Source organism: Aspergillus eucalypticola (assembly GCF_003184535.1).
Source record: "Aspergillus eucalypticola CBS 122712 chromosome Unknown BO83scaffold_12, whole genome shotgun sequence".
Lineage (NCBI taxonomy): Eukaryota > Fungi > Ascomycota > Eurotiomycetes > Eurotiales > Aspergillaceae > Aspergillus > Aspergillus eucalypticola.
Genome location: NW_020290286.1, coordinates 735914 through 756352, shown reverse-complemented (window position 1 = coordinate 756352; position 20439 = coordinate 735914). Strand labels below are relative to the sequence as shown.

General features: G+C 51.2%; 6 protein-coding genes across 6 annotated transcripts; 4 read left to right on the top strand and 2 right to left on the bottom strand.

Annotated features, from left to right (window-relative positions):
- Positions 1-1718: 1718 nt before the first annotated feature.
- Positions 1719-4940, top strand: BO83DRAFT_437485 (uncharacterized protein). Its single transcript, XM_025536015.1, has 3 exons — positions 1719-2141; positions 2223-2363; positions 2448-4940. The coding sequence occupies exons 1-3, from the start codon at positions 2030-2032 to the stop codon at positions 4544-4546; spliced, it is 2352 nt and encodes a 783-aa protein (XP_025388304.1). The 5' UTR covers positions 1719-2029; the 3' UTR covers positions 4547-4940.
- On the bottom strand, positions 4924-7006 carry BO83DRAFT_378528 (uncharacterized protein). The gene is made up of 2 exons (XM_025531277.1): positions 5495-7006; positions 4924-5430 (listed from the first exon to the last, which is right to left on the bottom strand). Exons 1-2 carry the CDS (start codon positions 6578-6580, stop codon positions 5413-5415), a joined length of 1104 nt encoding a protein of 367 aa, XP_025388303.1. The 5' UTR covers positions 6581-7006; the 3' UTR covers positions 4924-5412.
- BO83DRAFT_378527 (cupin domain-containing protein) lies at positions 6907-8196 on the top strand. The gene has a single exon (XM_025531276.1). It carries the CDS (start codon positions 7085-7087, stop codon positions 7868-7870), a length of 786 nt encoding a protein of 261 aa, XP_025388302.1. The 5' UTR covers positions 6907-7084; the 3' UTR covers positions 7871-8196.
- Positions 7936-9187, bottom strand: BO83DRAFT_427144 (zinc-dependent alcohol dehydrogenase family protein; the record flags this gene model as incomplete). The annotated part of the gene is made up of 3 exons (XM_025535328.1): positions 7936-8405; positions 8485-8949; positions 9043-9187. The coding sequence occupies 3 exons, from the start codon at positions 9185-9187 to the stop codon at positions 7936-7938; spliced, it is 1080 nt and encodes a 359-aa protein (XP_025388301.1).
- Positions 9188-11091: 1904 nt separating this feature from the next.
- BO83DRAFT_338145 (branched-chain amino acid aminotransferase) lies at positions 11092-12479 on the top strand (the record flags this gene model as incomplete). The annotated part of the gene is made up of 6 exons (XM_025528500.1): positions 11092-11128; positions 11179-11211; positions 11274-11387; positions 11438-11464; positions 11530-12149; positions 12228-12479. Coding segments are annotated over 6 exons (1083 nt in total), but the record flags the coding sequence as incomplete, so codon positions are not given.
- Positions 12480-13814: 1335 nt separating this feature from the next.
- On the top strand, positions 13815-18800 carry BO83DRAFT_338144 (fatty acid synthase subunit alpha; the record flags this gene model as incomplete). The annotated part of the gene is made up of 3 exons (XM_025528499.1): positions 13815-13876; positions 13950-14434; positions 14493-18800. The coding sequence occupies 3 exons, from the start codon at positions 13815-13817 to the stop codon at positions 18797-18799; spliced, it is 4854 nt and encodes a 1617-aa protein (XP_025388299.1).
- Positions 18801-20439: the final 1639 nt, after the last annotated feature.

Sequence of the window (20439 nt, the reverse complement as noted above, 5' to 3'; positions counted from 1 at the left end):
TAGGCAGGTACCCATGGGCTGTCGTCAGCCAGATCATGAGATCGATCCTCCACTACGCACAAAGCATGCCATCATTGCTCACAATGCTTAGGTATCCTACTCAATCTTGAGAGCACTGCGCGTCGCCGACTGCCGGGTACTATTGGGACCGAACCATGGTACGGAGGTCACCGGTTCCTGGACGCTACACAGCTAACAATCAGCTGGAAGGTTTCGATCTGCATCACCCGGACACTGGTCCACCAAGGTGCGTGAGGGCAGTCGAGGGGTTACGACTGTTCTCGAAATTCGGACAGTTTCTAAACATATATCTGCCAGTTGTGACAGGCCATCGGTTTCCCAGATCGTCGGGTCCAACCAAGGAATGACAGCGTATATACACTCTGCTAAACCGGGCCCCTTGCTTCCTGCTTAAGCTTCCGGAATATACTTTGGAGTTGGAGATGGGGTAGATGCAAATCACATCTGCTTGCGGGGGTTACTGGTTGGGGTGATTGTCCATCCTCATCTTGAACGTTAAGATTGGGATAAGAGCATGAGATGTCACTTCTGGGGGCCTGTGCTGGTTCGCCTCGAAGGTAAAGGACAATCGATGATGCTAGAAACGGAACACTCCATATAGGGGGAAGTAATAGGGGAAGATTATTGGTGTAGACCTCCAACCGATAGACGAGGCTCGTGCGTTCCAATTTGGAAGCCTGCAAGTCCAGTCACAGAAGGGATACACCTCCGTCCTGGAGGTGACAGACGGACGACGGCACCATGAAAAACATATTGAGCTAGACTAGTTGCCATTCCACTTGCCAAGTTAGACTGGGGGAGGACGGGAGAATCGTTGTTAGTCACGGGGGGGGCGGGTTGCCCCTGAAGGATGATCTGCGGTGGATGATGGTTCAGGGGCTAAGATGCCTGGGAGGCAACACTATCGTCTGGAAGGTCAAGAAATCGGCCATTGTTGCAAACTGATTGGGGTGGTGGGAAAGGGGTAGATAAAAATAAATGAGAGTCAAACCGATATTGAGTGTGAACACGAAAATTAAGAAGCTTGACCGGGAGGTTCGGAGCGAAAGTAGGGTAGAAAGTAGAGTAGAGTATGGGGATGCGACCGGAGTAACTCTCGGTCAGTGAGTGTACACACCGTAGATGTCCAGCCATAGAAATCACCCGTCGATAGTCATGGAATAATTATCCTGAAGACACATATTCGAAAAGCAAATCAGCCTCACTACAGGTTTCTTCTGTAAGTAAGAATTCATGCCAATCGCTGACCTGACACCAAAGAAGAATGTGTTCCGACCCGCGGCGAGCTGCAGCCAGAGCCCTTCTAGTCTAGTCTAGTAGTGTTGTCAAGGAGAGAGAGAGAGACATGAAGTGGTGCTAAAGCAACAACGCGTGTTGGCTGAATGGCCCCAGGGCCAATCAGGGGGAAACATTGCTGGAAGGGTTCGTGGATCGCCCCAAACTTCCAACTTTCTCACTGCGAACACACGAGGAAGTTCTCTAAGAGAGGTCCCACCCAACTAGAATCGGTCTTTTCTGCATCCCAGACGGGCTAACTATCCACCCACTGGACACACACTACACTGGCAACCAAGCTAGTCTAGTCTAGTTGTTTAGTGTTTCTTTCCCCCCCAGCCAAGAGTTTACTACTAGTATTAGTATTAGTATTTTGGATGGGCCCTTCCCACCTCCCCCCCCCCAGTCAACAATGGTTGGTGCTTGTGCTTTCTCCCTTCACTCTTTTCAGTTCCGACATCCATGCGTCTCTAACCCAACTCCTTCTGGCTCCATCCAGATCGTCCTGTCGCGTCGTGTCGTGCCCTTGACATCTGGGGATGAAATTGTTCCCCTCATGCGAGGAGTCCTGCACTGCATAGATTCACACGACCCTTAAAGCACGCGCCCGGTGTGGCCTGGACGAGCCACTTTCTACCCCCCTCACACAAACCCCCCCTCCACCCGCTCATTCCAATGAGCCAGTGACTGGTGGATATCTCTTCGCTATTGTAGACTGTCGCCGTTGCCCAGCATGGCATCCATCATGGAGGGGGGCCTACTGCCCATGATTAAATGCTCCAATTGTGGAATGAGCGTGGAAATCTCCTCCATGGGCGATCATGTGTGCGTTAAACCAATGCCAGGTAACTATTCTCCCCAATCTTTCTCTACTTCAACTATGTTGTCCACGGTTGGAATGCAATGTGTTGACCAGTCCCTTGCAGCGACTCCTTCACCCTCTCAATCCCCTCCGCCGGCCCCGCCCAAATCAGACAATGTGTTACCCTCCAGAACTCCCAGCGATGCCTGGGCCTCCAAGTCTGGAAGGTCCGGCCCTCCGCCTCGCATTGACCCTGCAATGGCTAGTATGTTTATTTGGACACCACGCGAGCCTGCGCCATCCATATATTAGAGTTATGCGTCTCATGCAGTTAACACCGGCCTTCCAGATCGTCCCTTCTTGAACCCCGCAAGCCCGATTGCCAACCACGACCCGTTGATCCCCTCCCCTCTTTCAACGTCTTCAGGTCAGCGATCGCCGTTCAGAGCGCTCCAGCGCAGCCAGACCTCTCCATTGCCCGACGAACCGCACTCTCCGGACTCGATTAACCTGGAAACCGCGTTTGCGACTTTTCCCTTACCCCGTTCCATGTCGGACAGACACCCGGGTGGTATGTCGAACATAAAGGATCTCAGGTCAGCACCACCAATGCCATCGGCTCGATTGGCACCTGCATTGGACGGAAATGCGCTGGATGACGATATGCCTCCGCCACCGCTCCCGAAAGATGACCCTCCGGCGACGGCCATGGGCGTTGGGCATAGGCATGGCGCTTCGATAGACAGCAAAAGCAGCTACCGGACATCGCTGGCAAGCACACGATATGGAGACAACAGGAATTCCAAGCGGTCGACTGCCATGTCGAGCCGCCGGCCTTCGTTTGGAAGCGTCGCGCGCGATCCGTACAAGTTCGTGGATGATGCTCCCCCGGTGCCGTCTGCTGCACCGCAACAACTCCTGCGCCCCTCCCGGAATTCGGACACCTCGGTGGCCGGAGTCGCAGACAAGCGTGAAGGCAGGGGTGAAATATACAGTGGCTTCGATTTTGGGGTGTCGGAACGGCCGACGAGCGCCAAGGCTGAAATTGACCATGTCAATGCGAGCGCACTCCGAGTCTCCTCGCATACCAACAGCAACTCCGATCGTCTGAGCAGCAACCGCGGCTCAGCAGAGTTGTTCTTCCAAAGCCCGTCCCAGAGTTCCTATGGACCCCCGCTCGACTTTGAGCTGCCCAACGAGCCGCTGGCTTCGCCTGCCACCCCGGCCAACGGGGAGTACAAGGCCTTCAAGCCACAGAGCTCTGAATTTCTCCAACCACCAGACGCTGAATCTGGTCGCACCAACGAGCGGGATACCAACCAGAGGAAGGATTCTGATTCCGCTAGCGAGGGAAACAACTCCGTCTCCAACTTCGCACGAGCATTGGGACTAGAGGTCGACCACACCGCGAATGATTCAATCACCTCGTCGGATTCCTCGCCGTCCGACACCACCCGGAGTGGAACGTCTCTATCTAGTCTGCCATCGGAAGCCAGCATGTCCCGACGGAAACCCTCAGACCAGGGTCGTCTGGGCGCTGTTGTGGAGGAGGAGAGGAAGAAGTCTCAGCAGCCTGTGCTGGACGAACCGGTCCTCGAAAGTCCGACCGAGCTCGAGCCCCCTCGCATTCCAGAGGCCTTATTCAGCCCGGACTCGCCAACTGACCCTGCCATTAGTCAGGGCAGCCTGTCGCTTGTTTCGGAAAAGAAACCCCGACGTCCTGAGGAGGAGAGCCCACCGCGGCAAGAGGTGGTGCGTTCTGCGACGGCACCGCAGCCGCGACCCTCCCCTCGGCCCAAGGGCCCCTGCCGTGGTTGCGGTGAAATGATTATGGGCAAGTCCGTGTCATCGGCCGATGGCCGTCTGACGGGTCGATACCACCGCGCCTGTTTCGTGTGCTTCCAGTGCCGGACGCCGTTCCAGACGGCTGACTTTTACGTCCTGGAGGACCGTCCCTATTGTGCCCAGCACTACCACGAACGCAACGGCTCCCTTTGCCAAACCTGCAATACTGGCATTGAGGGTCAGTACCTTGAGACTGTTGAACGCCGTGGCCGTGGACCCGCGGATCGCCAGAAGTTCCACCCGGACTGCCTGAAATGCCGCACCTGCCAGGTTCCCCTGAAGGGGGATTACTTTGAATGGTATGGCCAGGTTTACTGCGAACGTGACGCCCGACGGGCGGCAGCTGCTACGCCACCACCTCCTCGTCCTCGCCGTCCAACCATGCCCTCGTCTCCATTAGCCCCGTCCGGCCGTGGATATCCCCCACCGCCCCCAGGGTACATGGGCCCTCCTGGCCCCGGTCCTGGCTTTGGACCGCCTCGTGGACGGGGTCGTGGTCTGCGACCCCCCGGCCCAGTCGATGGGCCATATGCAGCGGCGGGACCCCTTCCTCCCGCGCGACGTTTCCCGGAGCGCCGGACTACCAGGTTGATGATGATATGATATCCCTAATGGCTGTTCTGATGGACGTTACGCTGCGGACAGCTTTCTTTTCTCTTATTTTGCCAATGCTTTCCAAGTTTTGGGGCACATATTTTTTTTTGCCCTTCACATTTCCTTGCCATGACCTAGACCTTTCGCCATATACCCTTCTTTTGCATCTCCAGAAATTGGTTCCTCATCGTTAATTTCTTTCTCCCCTGGCTGGCGAGGTTTGAACAGGGGTCGCTTCTCTTCTTGTCTGTTGGTGGTCACCAACAATTTATGTTTACACTGCATAATGTCTGGTGTCATCTTGGTGTTTCCAAGCTGGTTATTCTACTTGGTTGGGTGGCTGGATATCCTCTTGACGGCATGTCAGAGCGTTAATGTATGAATTGATTAATTTAACATCAGCAACATTGTTGTGCAGTATGTAAAGGTCACTGTAGATCCTCCAAACTAGAGAATTCGTGTGGTGTACTGCCTGAGGCTGCCGGATGGTCCACCTGACCGGGAAATATATATGTGCCGCAAATTTGAGTACTCCCTCGACCACTACGTTCAGTCCTCTTCCACAGAAGTATTGGGTATCCTGGGTGGGAATTTCGGCATCCATTCCCATTGTGTCATCAAATTATCATGTTTCATGCGCCCAGTCGGATGGAAATGGCTTGCATGGATACTCAATTAGACCATAATGCTTGCATATCCCTGATTCGGTACTTTGCTGGCGGGGTTGGGTTGACTACCAGCTCTGGTGTTTGGTGTCCAGTGAACCAGTTGAGTCGAATCTGGGGTAGCACATAACGAAGCTCTTTCGCTTGACGTCGTATTAACTCAATCTGGTCCGGAATGAGCTTCGACAAAGACAATTCAAATCTGCTGATTCAGCCAGCTCGCAAGAGCTGCAAAGATGATTATTACAGAGTCCCAGTTAACAACAACAGATGATACAAGGGTTAAACTTACCGTTCTGAAAATATGCATCTTCTTCGTGGCCAATGCACCTGGCCGTCCTTGCTTCGTGTTCTCTTCCGTCTGCTGCCCGCTGCAAATAGTACGATTGATACTAGGTGAACTGGTGGGAATGTTGTCTGATATCCTTGATACTGTCTTTTTCGGCGGAAGATTCAGCGGAAAGTGCGGCATTTCCATAACGAGGGGGATATCAGGGGATTGCTCTCCGCCCTCCTGGACCTCCATAGTTATGGGGTTGGGATGTCCCGCATACCCAGGAGTCGCTGGTCCTGTGAGTGGCACTGCAGTTCGGGCGATGTACTGGCTTTCCGGAGACTGGGTTTGGGGTACTCGGCTTGGACGGCGTTCTCTAGCGGCGCTCTCGATCTGCCTCAACTTTGTGTGTGTAAAGGTCTCTCTGTTCATCATGGCTGTCGAGCGGGCCATGTGATATGCACCCAGGGTTTGATTGATGTCCGCTGCAAGGGCCTTGTATAGGCGCATTATGTCTTGAGCCTTTGTTTCGGCCTGCACGGCCGATATCCACAGGATTTGGTGGTGATTCCGAAGGCCAGGATCACGCTCGAAAGCTTCGTGTATCTGACCTCGTGTCGATATCATCTCCTTGAGGGCCTTGCTCATATACTCATATAGTGTCTCGGCCATGTCTCTGCACTCGAGAGCGTATACTTGTGATTTGATCATGGGCATACCAGCAGTCTTTGCCATTAACACGGTGTCGATAGTCTGCCATGACTTGACTGTTTTGTCTTGAAGATGGTTGACCTGAATGATGGCATCTTCGACCAATCCTAGTGTGGAATTCTGATGAGAGCCAGCGCGCGTTGTTCCTAGCGTTGGGATAGCGGTGGGGACATGCACGCCGCCGCGCGGGGTTTCTGGCACTTGCTGTTCAGGCACTTCCCTTTGCGGCTGTTTCCCCTTGGAAATGTCACTTTGCGATCCGTCTTGGTGGTCTTCATGACGAGCAGCTTTCTCGTGATGCTTTCCTTTCCACAATGTCAGGATTGACCGTCGTCTCTGGGTTTCTCCTTCCCTTTCTTGCCGGGATGCTGCTAGGACTTCTATCCCGTTCATCTCGGTGTGCTGTTCGGGCTCAGACTGGAGAGAATCTTCTTCCGAGGCGGTGTCTGTGCGTGCTTTAGCTTTGTGGTGGCCTCCTGTATCGACTTTTGTACTGGTGGAATCATCGGATGATCAGCAAGTGGATGGAGCATTAGCTGGAGAAGGAAGATCGGTGGCACCGATTGAGCAACGAATGAGTTGAAGAAGGCGATGACGTTGGGGGGTCTGTGGCTTGTCCAGGCTGCCACCTCAAGCTGGGTGTACCTCAGAAGATCGAGTTGAACCATGGTCAATGGGAAGGGAGTTCCTGTTTGATGGATCAGTCCATTACTGCTACGTCAATGCTCGTCATTCCCAAGCTCTAAAAAGGTTGTCTCCGTGCGGGCAGCTTCACAAGCTTGTCTGGAACTATAATGCGGACCAACCACAACACATGACTCGTGTTACTACTGTACCAACTCACTGGTAACACAAGGGGTAAGATGAAGAGGAGCCCTTCTTACCGAAGAGGTAGACATGCACAACATTGTCATCAATCTCGGTCTATCCTTCCTCCGAACAAACCACATCGTGCCAGCGCATCTCGCATATCGGCAGCCAGCCACAAGCGGCGGGGGATCTGCAGACTCCTCACGGAGTCAACAACACTTATACCCCTCCCCCTCCGTCCAGCTCTTCGTCCCCAAAACGTTCCTCTCCCACTCTACCAAAACACCCACCTTAACAAAACCACCCACCATGGCTGTTCCCTCCGGCCTCCCCAACTACACTCGTCACATAACCAGCCACAACTCCTCCGGAGAGGCAATAATCCACTCCTCCACACCAGGCGATTGGACAAGCATCGGGGAGGACCGATTCGGCTTCAGCGTCGCCTACACCACCTCATCGTTCCCACCCGACCTCAACAATGACGCCGACATTTCTAGCCACACAGCCAAAATGGAATCCAAGAACCTCGGGCTCGTCAATCCCAACGGCACCGTCTGTCGCGTGGTGGACTTCGCACCCAACACAGACCCATTCATGCACCGCACGCGGAGTCTAGACTACGGAGTTGTCCTGGAGGGCGAGATCATCATGGAGCTGGACTCGGGGGAGAACGTGTTGATGAAGAAGGGCGACATAGCCGTGCAGCGGGGGACGATGCACGGATGGCGCAATCCGAGCAAGGAGAACTGGACGAGAATGCTGTTCGTGCTGCAGGATTGCAAGCCCATCTCTGCGGAGGATGGCAAACAGCTGGGTGAGGATCTGGGAAAGTCGTCGGATTTGCCTCCTTCTGATGGAGCTAATGCATAACTTCCATCTCTATCTATACACTAAGTCTCACTCTATATACACACCGACAATGAATAATGACAAGATCAAGGAACCCGAATAACAACCTTCCCAAAATGCCCTCCACTCTCCAAGAACCTAAACGCCTGATCAGCCTCCCCAAACCCAAACACCTTCGAAACCACCGGCTTAATGCCCTTCTCCTCATAGAAAGCCACCATCTCCTCAAACCGATCCCTTGGACCATTAATAATCCCCTGCAGCGTAACCGTCCGTCTCAGCGCCAGCAGATTGACATTGATCCGATCCTCGGGATCATCCACCTTGCCGGACAAATACCCAATGCAATTAATCAAGCCCCCGAACGCAATACACTCGAAACTCTTCCTCAGCGTCCTCGCACCCCCAGTCTCAAGAATAACACCCACCCCCTTCCCCTTCGTAATCCGCAGAACCTCCTGGTCCCAGTCCGGCGTAGTCCGATAGTTGATCGTGTAGTCCGCACCCAGCGCCTTCGCTTTCTCTAGCTTTTCGTCCGACGACGATGTAATAATCACTACACCCACGCACACACAATCTCATTAGCATGCAAACCCACACCCCAATCCCCATTCTCAACAGATAGATGAACATACCAATAGCCCCCAACTCCTTCGCAATTTGCAACCCCGCAACCGCCACCCCCCCAGTCCCCTGCAACAGCACCACGACCTCCCCACCCTCGCCCGAGCCCCGTCCACTCTTCAACTTAATCCTCTCCTCCAAACTCATCCAAGCCGTAACACTCGCAATGGGCAACGTACTCGCCTCCACATCGCCCAGATGCCCGGGGGCCTTCACAAGCCCATGTTCCGGAAACACCCTATGCGTCGCCAACACACCCGCCTGGGGATGTCCCAGCCCATTCGCCAGTTCCTTCTCGGTGACCTGGCCGGTGATGTGATCGGGTAGGAAGGTCGAGAGGACGCGATCACCGGGCTGGAAGCGGGTCACGTTGGGGCCGATGCGTGTGATGGTGCCGCACATGTCGGAGCAGGGGACTTTGTGCTCGGGAGTGGAGGTGGAGGTGGATTTGTGGTGGGTGTATTCGCCTTTTGTTACTGTTGTTGTGGTGGAGGGTTAGTAGGTGATAGATGGGGGAGGGAGAGGAGGAGGCAGAGGAGGGTAAAGGGGGGGTTGGGAGGGGGGATTACCTTCGACGTCGCGATAGTTGAGAGATACGGCGTGGATCTCAACGAGGACTTCGTGATCTCCTGGAGTTGGGATCGGGATGTTGGTGGTGGATTTGGTGAGCGAGGAGAGGCCCGTTAGGGGGGTGGTCCATTGGGTGACGGACATCTTTCTTCTTTTTTCTTTCCTTTGTTTGATTGTAGTTGTAGTAGGGGGATGTTGTAGTATATCGAATAAGTGGGATAGCAGATAAGAATGTGAAGGGTGAGGGGAAGATAAAAAGGGAGGGAAAAAAAAGCGGCAAAAATTGGAGAAATCGGGTTGATGTCACGATGACCCACTGCGGGGAGGGAGGGAATTTGGGACAATTGATTATCAATCAACAACAACAATAGTGGATGCGGAATTCTTCACGGAAAGGGGTTGCCGAATGGATGGAGTGAGGGAAGAAGAGTGGAGACATTAATTGTGGTTGTGGTTGTGGTTTCCGACTGGGTTGGGGAATTGGGGATCGTGGTCTACGGGTTATTTTCTTTTGAGTGGGTGATCTTAGGATAATTAGCTCTTGTCCTTCATTGGCGTGATTAAGGTATATTAGTACAACGCTGTCTGTCTAGTAGAATATTAGAAAATATTATACATTGATATTCTCGTTTTGTCCGCAATATACAAAGACAGAGGTCACAACTGTTCATACCCACATGCTAGAACACGATACTTGGGTTACACATCTATCTTTTCGTCCTCCGTCTCACGCTTGCGCTTCTGAGAAGGATGCAATAATCCGGAGGCAAACTCAACCATCTCATCAACAAAGCCGGTACAACGGACGTTCCCGACTCAGCCGTATGGCGAAGGTGGTCTCGGCGGCAGTTGTGAGGAACCAGTCTGTGAAACGAGGCGAGGTATAATGTCATGGTAGAAGTTTCGCTCGTGGAGATAGTAGTCTCTTTCGGCGATGAGGAACTGGATCTGCTCAGCCTGCAGCTGCATTAGTTCCTGCAGTTGCTCGGGATCCCCGTGCGAGCGCAGTCTGGGCCGGCGAAGGAGTGCCTTTGCAGGTGATCCAACTTATTCCCTGAGAAAGTGGATTTCTGGGGCCTGCAGCTGGATACTCCCCTACAGAAGGTTATTCTGTCGCACCAAGTGAGCGATGCGGTTGTGGCAGGCTTTTAGCCTGTCCTCAAAGTTGTTCCTTGGCTTGTCTAGCTCATTGAGAATTTGAGCTTTCTTGATACCCTCGTACCTTTTGACTGGGTCGCCAAGATTTCCACGCGGTAGGATATCGGTATGACCCCTGAGTGGCAGGTAAGCAAATATGCTATGAAGACCAACTTGGTCTCGAGTGTAACACATCATCCATCTCAGAGATGGAGGTCACATAATCAATAGCTAAGATTGACTCAGAGAGAACCCGTCCCCAACTTTCCTAAGCGATGATAGAGTTGGCTACGCCCAACAGGTCCCTAGCGTGTTTCAGAGTCTAAGCTGAAGTGAGATCATCTAGCTCCATGTCTAGTCTGGGGTGAAAGGTCTTCTAGGATTTTGTACTATGATTGGAGTGGCATTGGGGGCTGTGTTCACTAGTAAGCCAAGGAGTGGTGTCGCTTAACTATATACCTAAATCATTGTACCAGGACCATATTGTCGACCAATGTCTTTCGGAAGGCTCAAATTAGCATCTTCACCATCTAAATTAATCAGTAATATGCTGCTTACTATATCTAGTGCTTACTATGGTATGTTGTTAACTATATTGCTTACTACATATTAGGTGAGACTTGGTACCAACACGTGACCGGTAATATTTCAATATTCATTCAGTATCTTACAAGCGTATCCCATTGTCTTCGTACAGTGTTTCATTAACCGCTAATAAGTTACAGCCCCCTTAAGGCTTTCCGGATTACGAGGATGTTGTAGTAGATGGAGCAAAGCAAATGATATATATCCTATAATTTCCTGATGAATGTAGAATTGATTGTAGACCAAATCATAATTCCTGATCCACAATTTTCTGTAATCTCAGGATATTCTCTATAGTGTTATCAATTGGGCTGCATCAAAACATCATGAGTTCCTTTCCACCCCCTCCTACCCAGTCCCTAGGTGAGTAGTCTCCCTGCAGCCGCAAGTGTGTAATCTAACAAAGCGTGCAGAATGGGAAAAGCTTGGAATCGCACCCATGGATGGTCAGTATATGCCCTGAGACACGAGAATATGTAATATGACTGACAATTTCTTCGCTATGTAGTAAACGCTCATGTTGAGTGCGAGTATTCGGTGTCTACTGGTCATTGGTCCGAGCCCCGACTGGTTCAAGATCCTTTGCTGCGCATCCATGGTCTTGCCCCAGGGCTTAATTATGGTAGGCATGTGCATCGAACGCTACAGGTCAAATTGCTAACAACGCCATAGGCCAACAAGCATTCGAGGGCATGAAAGGTATTGTCACATGATACCCGTCTACGGATGGCTCTTGAAGGAATGTGGAACTGACTTTACATCAGCCTATCGTGACCCTCAAGGCCAGATCAATGTCTTCCGCCCCAAGGACCATGCAGCCCGGCTAGCCTTGTCGTGTTCCGCAGTTGCTATACCCACTATTCCAGAGGAACTCTTCCTTCGTAGTGTCAATCTCGCCATTGCCGGGAATGCGGAGTATGTGCCTCCACACGATACAGACGCTGCGCTCTACATTCGACCTCTGGTATTCGGATCCGATCCTTTCTTTGCAGTCTCCGCGGGAACTGGATACAAGTTCTGCATCTACGTCCAGCCCTACAGGGCCTACCACGGAAGTCAGCCTATACCAGCCTTGATCCTGGAAGACTTGGATCGCGCTGCGCCAAAGGGTGTTGGTCATGTCAAGGTCGGCGGAAATTATGGACCCGTCCTGAAATGGAGTGATCAGGCTCGTGCTGAGGGATACTTCATCACTCTACATCTCGACAGCCGGACCAATTCCGAAATTGACGAGTTCAGTACCTCCGGGTTCATTGGATTGAAGAAAACTGGAGACTCCTTCACAGTCGTGGTGCCCAGTAGTCGCTCAATTCTGAAAAGTGTGACCAGCACCACATGCCTAGACTTGGCCAGGTCCATGGGTTGGAATGTTGAGGTTCGCCCGGTATGTCTTTCACCAACTTAAATACGCACCTTGTCTTGACTGGGCTCGGTGGTTTACATAGACTAACCCCGAATGCAGATACCATATTCTGAGCTTCAATATTTCGATGAAGTCATCGCGGTGGGCACTGCCGCAATGCTGGTATCGATCAAGTCGATCACCCGGAGGTCTACTGAGGAGACTTTCGCGTATAACACTGACGGCTCAGGTGATGGTTGCAAGCAGCTACAACAGGGTCTTCTCGACATTCAGAAAGGAAGAGTTAAGTCGAACGAGGACTGGCTATGGCAGGTTCTGCCTATTGAGCAGGAGGCTGGTGATGAAAATGCATTGTAGATACCAAAGCGTGGCATTTATATATATATTTTAAGAAGTTTCGTTACAATCACTATGGGTAAAAACGCGCCAGACTATTCGTGGTTAATGAAGGCCGATGTCCTGAAGTTGTATACATATCGACTAATTACTGCAAGTCATGATGTGACATGAGGGTATTCTTTTTGGTGAATCATGTACGCAATGGCAGTAGTCTCTCAACCATTTCTTCATCTGCATAGATCACCAAATTCCAAGGGTCAAACAACAAGAGGCATACTAAGAAGTTGTATGTCATTGCTTGTGTAATTCTCCGAGGCTCCAAAGTCTGTCCCAGGGGTTTGTGATGTGGTTGCCTAAGGCATAGTAATTGAAACTCATGGAATGACTTCTGTCTATATCTCAGATTGCACATGTACACGAAGAACTAAGGTTTACACAGTGTCAGTGAAACGAATCAAAGACAATCCACTTGTCAGTCGTCGATACTATGCAGCCCTATTGATACTGGCAGGTTAACGGGACTTACGGGAGGCGGACGCGCGCGTTACTGCCACATCAGACATCCGCCTGTGCGAAAAGATCTGCCTCCAGAAGCCTTACGAGGTAAGCAAAAACAGATTGAACTTGTCATAGAAGATTTCTAATAGAGTCATCCTTGGTTACTATTACGGTAGTCAGCGGTTCGTGTGTAATGACATAATTGTGTGGTTCAGGAGATTATTCTGCATTACATAAATTCTAAAGTTATTTCACATTACAATACTTACATGTTCGGTTACACCTATGTGCTTACGGTATTTATTACTGTATTTCTGTGTAATTGGTCCGTTGCCCGACCCCGCATCACACAACTATTGATAAGATCGCCCATGAGCTGCGCCATGGAAGCCTCTAGTTTCTCGCGTCAGCTTCTGCTGCAAATAGAGCAAGAGCAGAGACCGCCATGAACTCCACCATGGGTCCAAATGCGCCGCCAACGGCTGCGGCCACGAGGCAGAAAGCTGAGATGAGCTAGCTACTAGCGCCGCACATGGCAAACAAGTCAGGTGGGATGGTCAAGCCTCCCATGCTGACAGGAGGTCTTACTAGATAGTGCTCGGAACAGACTGGCTAGGGCTGAACTTCGTGTTGAAGGGGCGCTTTCTCGTCAGGATTCGGGTTTCATGAAGCTAAGCATAGCCATGAGTGGATTGGGGGCCTATCGTAATCAACTGGGTGTGAAGCCCCGTCACATGCCATCTGTCTCCATTTAAATCGTTCAGAGTTGAAAATGAGACTTGAGATCTTCATGACACTACTCTGAGTTGATTTGAATCGTTAATCTGGGTCGGCGCGCAGGAGGCACCCATGGCTGCCGATATGGATACCCAGCGCAAGCTGGCTCGCATACTGCTCATTGAGCTTATGGCGTGAGTAGAATCATTGGATTGCAAAGCGTGGTACAAAGCGCACTGGCTAACAACAGGACTTGATTTGACTTAGATACCAATTTGCCTCCCCAGTACAATGGATTGAAACGCAGGACGTAATCCTCTCTCGCAGGGAGTGCGACAAGATCGTCGAGATAGGGCCCACTCCGACACTCGCGGGCATGTTTCAGCGAACTATCGACAGCAAGTACCAGACTCAGGAGTGCACTAGGTCTACGCCCCGACGACTCTTGAATTCAGAGAAGAACACCCAAGAAGTTTATTTTGAAGACGCCCCTCGTGTTGTTGAATCTAAGCCGAAGGAAAGGACAAATGACGCAGCAAAACCAGCTACCAACCCATCATCTGTCAAAACAGAAGTGACTCCTGTAGCGCAACCAGAGGCGGTATCGGCACCGACACCGAAGCCTACAACAATAGAACTCGAGGATGAAGGAGTAAAGGCACAGCTGATTGTGACCGCGATAGTTTCACGAGCGCTTAAAAAGGCGCCGTCCGATGTTGACTGGACCAAGTCTATCAAAGTTCTTGCTGGCGGTAAGTTCAATATATAGCGGGCCGTTAAATCTTCACCCTGGATGCTGATGAACACAAGGCCGCTCAACGTTGGAAAATGAGGTCGTTGGAGATCTCCATGCAGAATTCGGCTCACTCCCCGAACGCGTTGAAGACACACCTGTGGCTGAGGTGTGGCCGGCGATCCAGGCAAGCCATAGTGGAGTACTCGGAAAAGTGTCTACAAACATGATTAATTCGCTCTTCACTTCCAAATTACCCAGTGGTTTCACCACCGCTGCCGCGCGAGATCGACTTAAGACACAATGGGGTCTCAAACAAGGGCGGCAGGATTCTTGTCTACTACTTGCAACGACAGAGGCACCCGTGACGAGGATTTCATCTGAATCCGACGCGAAAACTTACATTGACGGCGTCGTGGAGAGCTATGCTTCGAAAAACAGTATTCCTTTAACAACATCTCACGCCACTGCGGACGGAGCCTCGGCTTCCAATATGTTGGTCGACCCAGAAGCATTGAAGGCGATGTCTGAGGCTCAGAAAGCGGTGTCAAGACAACTCCTTAACATTTATGCCTCTCAGCTCGATCTAGACCTGGGAGCGGATCGGCAAGCATTAGACGCTCTCCATAACGACATCAAAACCGGGCTGCAACCAGAGCTGGGTCTCTGGATGGAGGAGCACGGGGAAGACTACGCCAACGGTATTAGGCCACGATTCGATTCCCGCAAAGTCCGCACGTACGATTCGGCATGGAGTTGGGCCCGTCAGAGGCTCCTCGAGCTGACCGAGCTGGTAACTCCAGCGCAGCGTGGAGATGAAGTCACCCTCGACGAAGAGAATGTCCTGCAAGCGTGCTACGCAATTGCCAATGCGGCAGATGAGACACTACTCCATATTATCAATGAGGTGTTGGGCAAACTTGGGAATTCTGCAGTTCCGCGCCCCATCTTTACTAATCTAAAGGCTCTGTGCAAGCATGTGCTGGAGTTCGGTCCAACCTTCAAAGGATCCCCAAGACAGATGGCACCATGCACGACTATCGAGAAAGACGGAACGATACGATATCACGAAAAGGAACGTGAAGATAGAATTCGTTTTGCTCATCTGGCATCGCCCACATCCGAGGATGGCGCTCTTCCCTATATCCACTTAAGGGAACAGAAGGGAGGTGCATGGTACTACAGTCGCGCATTGACCGCAAAACTCCAGAATGCGCTTACTCTGGTGCATGACCGAGGTTCGTCCTTCAATGGGCAAACCGTGCTGATGACGGGGGCGGGAATGGGTTCAATCGGAGCTGCGATGATTCGACACTTCCTACAGGGGGGAGCCAAAGTCGTTGTCACAACCTCCTGCCTGACTCCCGAGGTGGCGAAGGTATACCAGAGTATCTATATGGACTACGGCGCCAAGGGCTCTCAGCTCGTTGTTGTCCCATTCAACCAAGCCAGTGTTAAGGACATCGAATCGTTGATTGAGTACATCTACTCGCAAGGTGGTCTTGGCTGGGACATAGACTGCTTTATTCCTTTCGCTGCTATTAGTGAGGCTGGCCGACGACTCGACTCTATTGACTCGAAATCCGAGCTTGCCCACCGTTTGATGCTCACAAACGTCTTACGTTTGCTGGGCGCTATCAAAATCAGCAAGGAAACGTACCACTGTCATACCAATCCCACCCATGTCATCCTGCCTCTGTCTCCCAATCATGGAACCATTGGTGGGGATGGCCTATACGGTGAGTCAAAACTGGGATTAGAGACGCTGTTCAATCGGTGGCACTCAGAAGATTGGCAAGACTACCTGTCCATCTGCGGTGCCGTCATCGGTTGGACAAGAGGAACAGGTCTAATGAACCAGAATGACCTCATTGCAGAGGGCATTGAGGCGGCAGGCATGCGGACCTTTTCTCAGGAGGAGATGGCCTATGCTCTGGTCTGCCTCTGCATGCAGGAAATGACTGAGCTTTGTCAGGAGAGACCCCTTTACGCAGACCTAACGGGCCGAATGGCAGAAGTGCAGGGTCTGGGAGATAAGCTGCAAACGCTGCGTCAGGAGCTCAAGGAAAGAAGCGAAATACAGGCTGCGCTTCTCGCAGAATCGATACTAGAGCAGCAATGCTCGACTACCGGCCAATCTTCCGAACCGAACAGCAGCTTGGACCGACTCGAGCAGAGAGCACATGTACGCTTGGACTTCCCCAAGCCGCTTGACTACGATCGCGATATACGCACTCTTGGCTCAGACCTCCAGGGAATGGTGGACCTAGATCGAACCGTAGTGGTGACGGGGTTCTCGGAGTTAGGGCCCGTGGGCAATGCTCGCACGCGATGGGAGATGGAGGCATATGGCCAATTCTCACTCGAGGGCGCCATTGAACTAGCCTGGCTCATGGGATACATCAACCACTTCGCTGGAACAATCGATGGGGCTCCTTACTCCGGGTGGGTAGATACTACGACCAAAAAACCCGTCGCCGATATCGATGTGAAATCTATCTACGAGGAAAGAATCTTGACTCATACCGGGATCCGCCTAGTCGAGTCAGATAATAAGCCTTTCCTGCATGAGATTACATTGCAACAGGACTTGGAGCCTCTTGATATGCCTGAGTCGCTCGCAGAACAGATGAAGTCGGAGCATGGAGAGTTCGCCGCAGTTCAACAATCCACAACACCAGATCTTTTCACGGTTCAGCTTCGCAAGGGTGCCAGACTTTATATCCCTCGTGCAATGCAATCCACTCGCACCGTGGCTGGACTCATACCGACTGGCTGGGACCCACGTATTTATGGTATCCCCGAGGAGATCGTGTCTCAGGTCGACCGGGTTACGCTTTTCACACTGGTGTGCACGGTCGAAGCGTTACTGTCTTCCGGGATCACTGATCCGTATGAGCTATACCAATACATCCACGTGTCTGAGGTAGGAACATGTATTGGTTCGGGCCTTGGAGGTGCCACTTCCCTGAACAAAATGTTCAATGGGCGCCAAAGCACTCAAGATGTTCCGAATGATATCCTACAAGAGACCTTCATTAATACCACAGGGGCTTGGGTCAATATGCTTCTGCTCTCAGCAAGTGGGCCCCTTCGCACCCCAGTCGGGGCATGTGCCACAGCTGTTGAGTCTCTAGAATTAGGGTATGATACCATTGTCACAGGTAAAGCTAAGTTCTGCTTGGTCGGCGGCTGTGATGATTTTACGATAGAGACCTCTCAGGAGTTTGCCAACATGAAAGCGACTAGCAATGCAGAGGAGGAATTGGCAAAAGGTCGAGCACCTCATGAAATGTCCCGACCGACCACGAGCACTCGCAGCGGCTTTGTGGAATCCCAAGGTTCCGGACTCCAGGTGCTCACAACAGCAGCACTGGCGGTTAAAATGGGCTTACCAATTCGCGGAATCATTGCTTTTACCAGCACATCTAGCGATAAGGCCGGCCGCTCGGTGCCAGCCCCTGGAAAGGGTGTCCTTACCAACGCCAAGCACATCGCCTCACGGGTACCATCACCTCTCATGAATATCCGCAATCGCCGGAAGCGGTTGGACTTCCGCCTACGCCAGATTGCAGAAGCGCGGGACGTAGCCTTGCAGGATCTCGACTTCGAAGTGGCTGCGGTGGTAGCCCAGAGCTCGACTGTGGATGTTGAGGCCTACGTCCAGGAGCGTCGACAGCAGATAGCGGCAGACTTTGCCCGCGATCAAAAGGACGCTCGCTTCAATCTGGGTAACGACTTCTGGCGCAACGAGCCGAATATCGCACCACTTGCCGGTGCCCTAGCTACATGGGGGCTTACCATCGATGACCTAGATGTGGCATCCTTCCATGGCACGTCGACCGTGATGAATGACAAAAATGAATCCAGCGTCATTCACCAGCAACTGAGCTCGATGGGTCGACGAAAAGGCAACCTCATCCTCAGCGTCTTTCAAAAATCCCTGACCGGTCACTCCAAGGGCGCCGCGGGCGCCTGGATGCTCAATGGAGCCCTTCAGATGCTCGACTCGGGACTGGTCCCTGGTAACCGGAACGCTGATAATATCGATCCGAAGCTCGAGGAGTTTGCTGATCTGATCGCCTACGTACAACGGCCGATCCGTGTCCCCGATATCAAGGCCGTTTCCGTCACTTCCTTTGGTTTTGGTCAGAAAGGAGCGCAAGCCCTCTGTGTCCATCCCCGGTATCTCTTTGCCACTCTAGATCGGGAAGAATACCACGCTTATCTCGACCGCTGCACAAAGCGGAAGAGGAAGGCAGATATGTATTTCTACGAGGGAATGAATGGGAATTCCCTCTTCCGTGCCAAAACCGCGCCGCCATTCGCCCCGTCTGAGGAGACGAAGACGTACCTTGACCCAACTGTCCGATTTACGTGTTAATGATATCCCTCCAAGTTTCTGTTGTTTTTAGATAGCTTCTCTGAATTGATATATTTATTCGAATTATACTCGTCTCTCTAGTCACGCAAGTTTCGTAGCTCACTCTTTCCCTCAACTTTATCATTACTACTGTTCCTAACACCCCCTGTCTTTTCATCTGCCATCATGCGTGATGTACACTCACAATAGGTATTGACGAAGAGAGCCTCTTCTGTTACCCACTCCACGTTTCAGTCATCATACGAGTTAATACTACATTAACCAAACCCCCATCGCGCTAAAGTTGTGATACCAGTGACGGTGGGATTGTTCCAGAAAGACCTAGATTATGAATGAGCTCTTCCACGTGGCTTAACTGATTCAGTATCAGCCTGACAGTGAACCATGTTTTTGGAAATCGATTTGGCTATTTTTGTCATCATACTTGCTACTATAGATGGATTAAGGGTTTTTGTTTTGCTGTTTTTCTTTTCTTTTCTTTTTTTTTTTTTTTTTTAGTTCTATTATCCTTTTCTGTTCTCCTTTCAACAGTTTGGTTATTCATTAATCACAAGCCGAGTATGGTTAGTACTACAAGCAAATATATACTATTACTATTACTACATCAATATTAGACGGTCACATGCTTGAGCTTATTCGGTAACAGAGCACATGCATAAGCTTACTATGATTAAGAATCTTCTTCAATCTTACTAAAACGTTTTTCCAGCCCCAGTCTGATACAGTCACACTAATTTCAGAACCTGTCGAAGCCATAATCCCCGCTGACATCGGTCGTCAGTGTCACTGCGGCACCAACCGTATTTCTCCACCAAACTATCACCAAACAGATCAAACTCCGACCAAAAGCCCTTTGTCCGCAGCTGGTGCCGCCTTTGCAGACGAACTCACTCCAACTCAATAATCTATGAAGACAGAGTATCTGGACTGGAAGATTCAAAATGTTCAACGAATACAATATGCTTTTGTCACTGCAGTGTAAAACCGTGCTAGGGATACGATTCCTTCCAATGGGGCCGAAATTGTACGGTGGCTTACTACACAGAATAGGGTAAGACAGAGCCTTGCAGCTTACCAGCTTCATTAACAAAGTAGTATGTGGTGACGATCACTTACTATAATCATCCACGCACTAGTGCAGGGACTCAATCCATCTTGAAGGTTCTCGGTCACCGCCACAACCGGGTGTCGTGATTTATGTATGTAATATATACTGTAAGATGCGTAAGTATCGTCGTACTGTTACACCGCATTGTCATATGCATGATGTTGACTTCACCGCCAAGACCTCACGTACCTGCAGGAAGATCTAGTTTCAAATCTGAAACAAGAACATCGACCAACACAACAGGCGCAGTCGCATGGAAGCTCAATAGTAATTATTACGCAGCAGAGATAGAGTAAGGTGACCGTCGGCAGGATCCAAGATTGAGGATCCGACACGTGGATGGCTGCTATGGAGTATCCACTCTATATGCGAAAGGTGGAGAGGATACGGGATATGCCCAGAGTGGCGAAGGTGTTCCTGGTAGGCTGTGGTAATTGATGGAGTAAGATTGTAGATGTTAGAAAGTCTTCCCCAAGCTATATTACACTGACTGCAGACTTCGCGGCTCGGGGCGTGGGTAAGAGCAGAGGTT

Bases quoted from the DNA above. Each gene is read 5' to 3' on its own strand.
- BO83DRAFT_378528 (XM_025531277.1), bottom strand. From the start codon at position 6,580: ATGAACGGGATAGAAGTCCTAGCAGCATCCCGGCAAGAAAGGGAAGGA.
- BO83DRAFT_437485 (XM_025536015.1), top strand. From the start codon at position 2,030: ATGGCATCCATCATGGAGGGGGGCCTACTGCCCATGATTAAATGCTCC. The intron at 2,142-2,222 runs GTAACTATTCTC...AGTCCCTTGCAG, and splicing joins GTGCGTTAAACCAATGCCAG to CGACTCCTTCACCCTCTCAA. The intron at 2,364-2,447 runs GTATGTTTATTT...CCGGCCTTCCAG, and splicing joins CATTGACCCTGCAATGGCTA to ATCGTCCCTTCTTGAACCCC.
- BO83DRAFT_378527 (XM_025531276.1), top strand. From the start codon at position 7,085: ATGCACAACATTGTCATCAATCTCGGTCTATCCTTCCTCCGAACAAAC.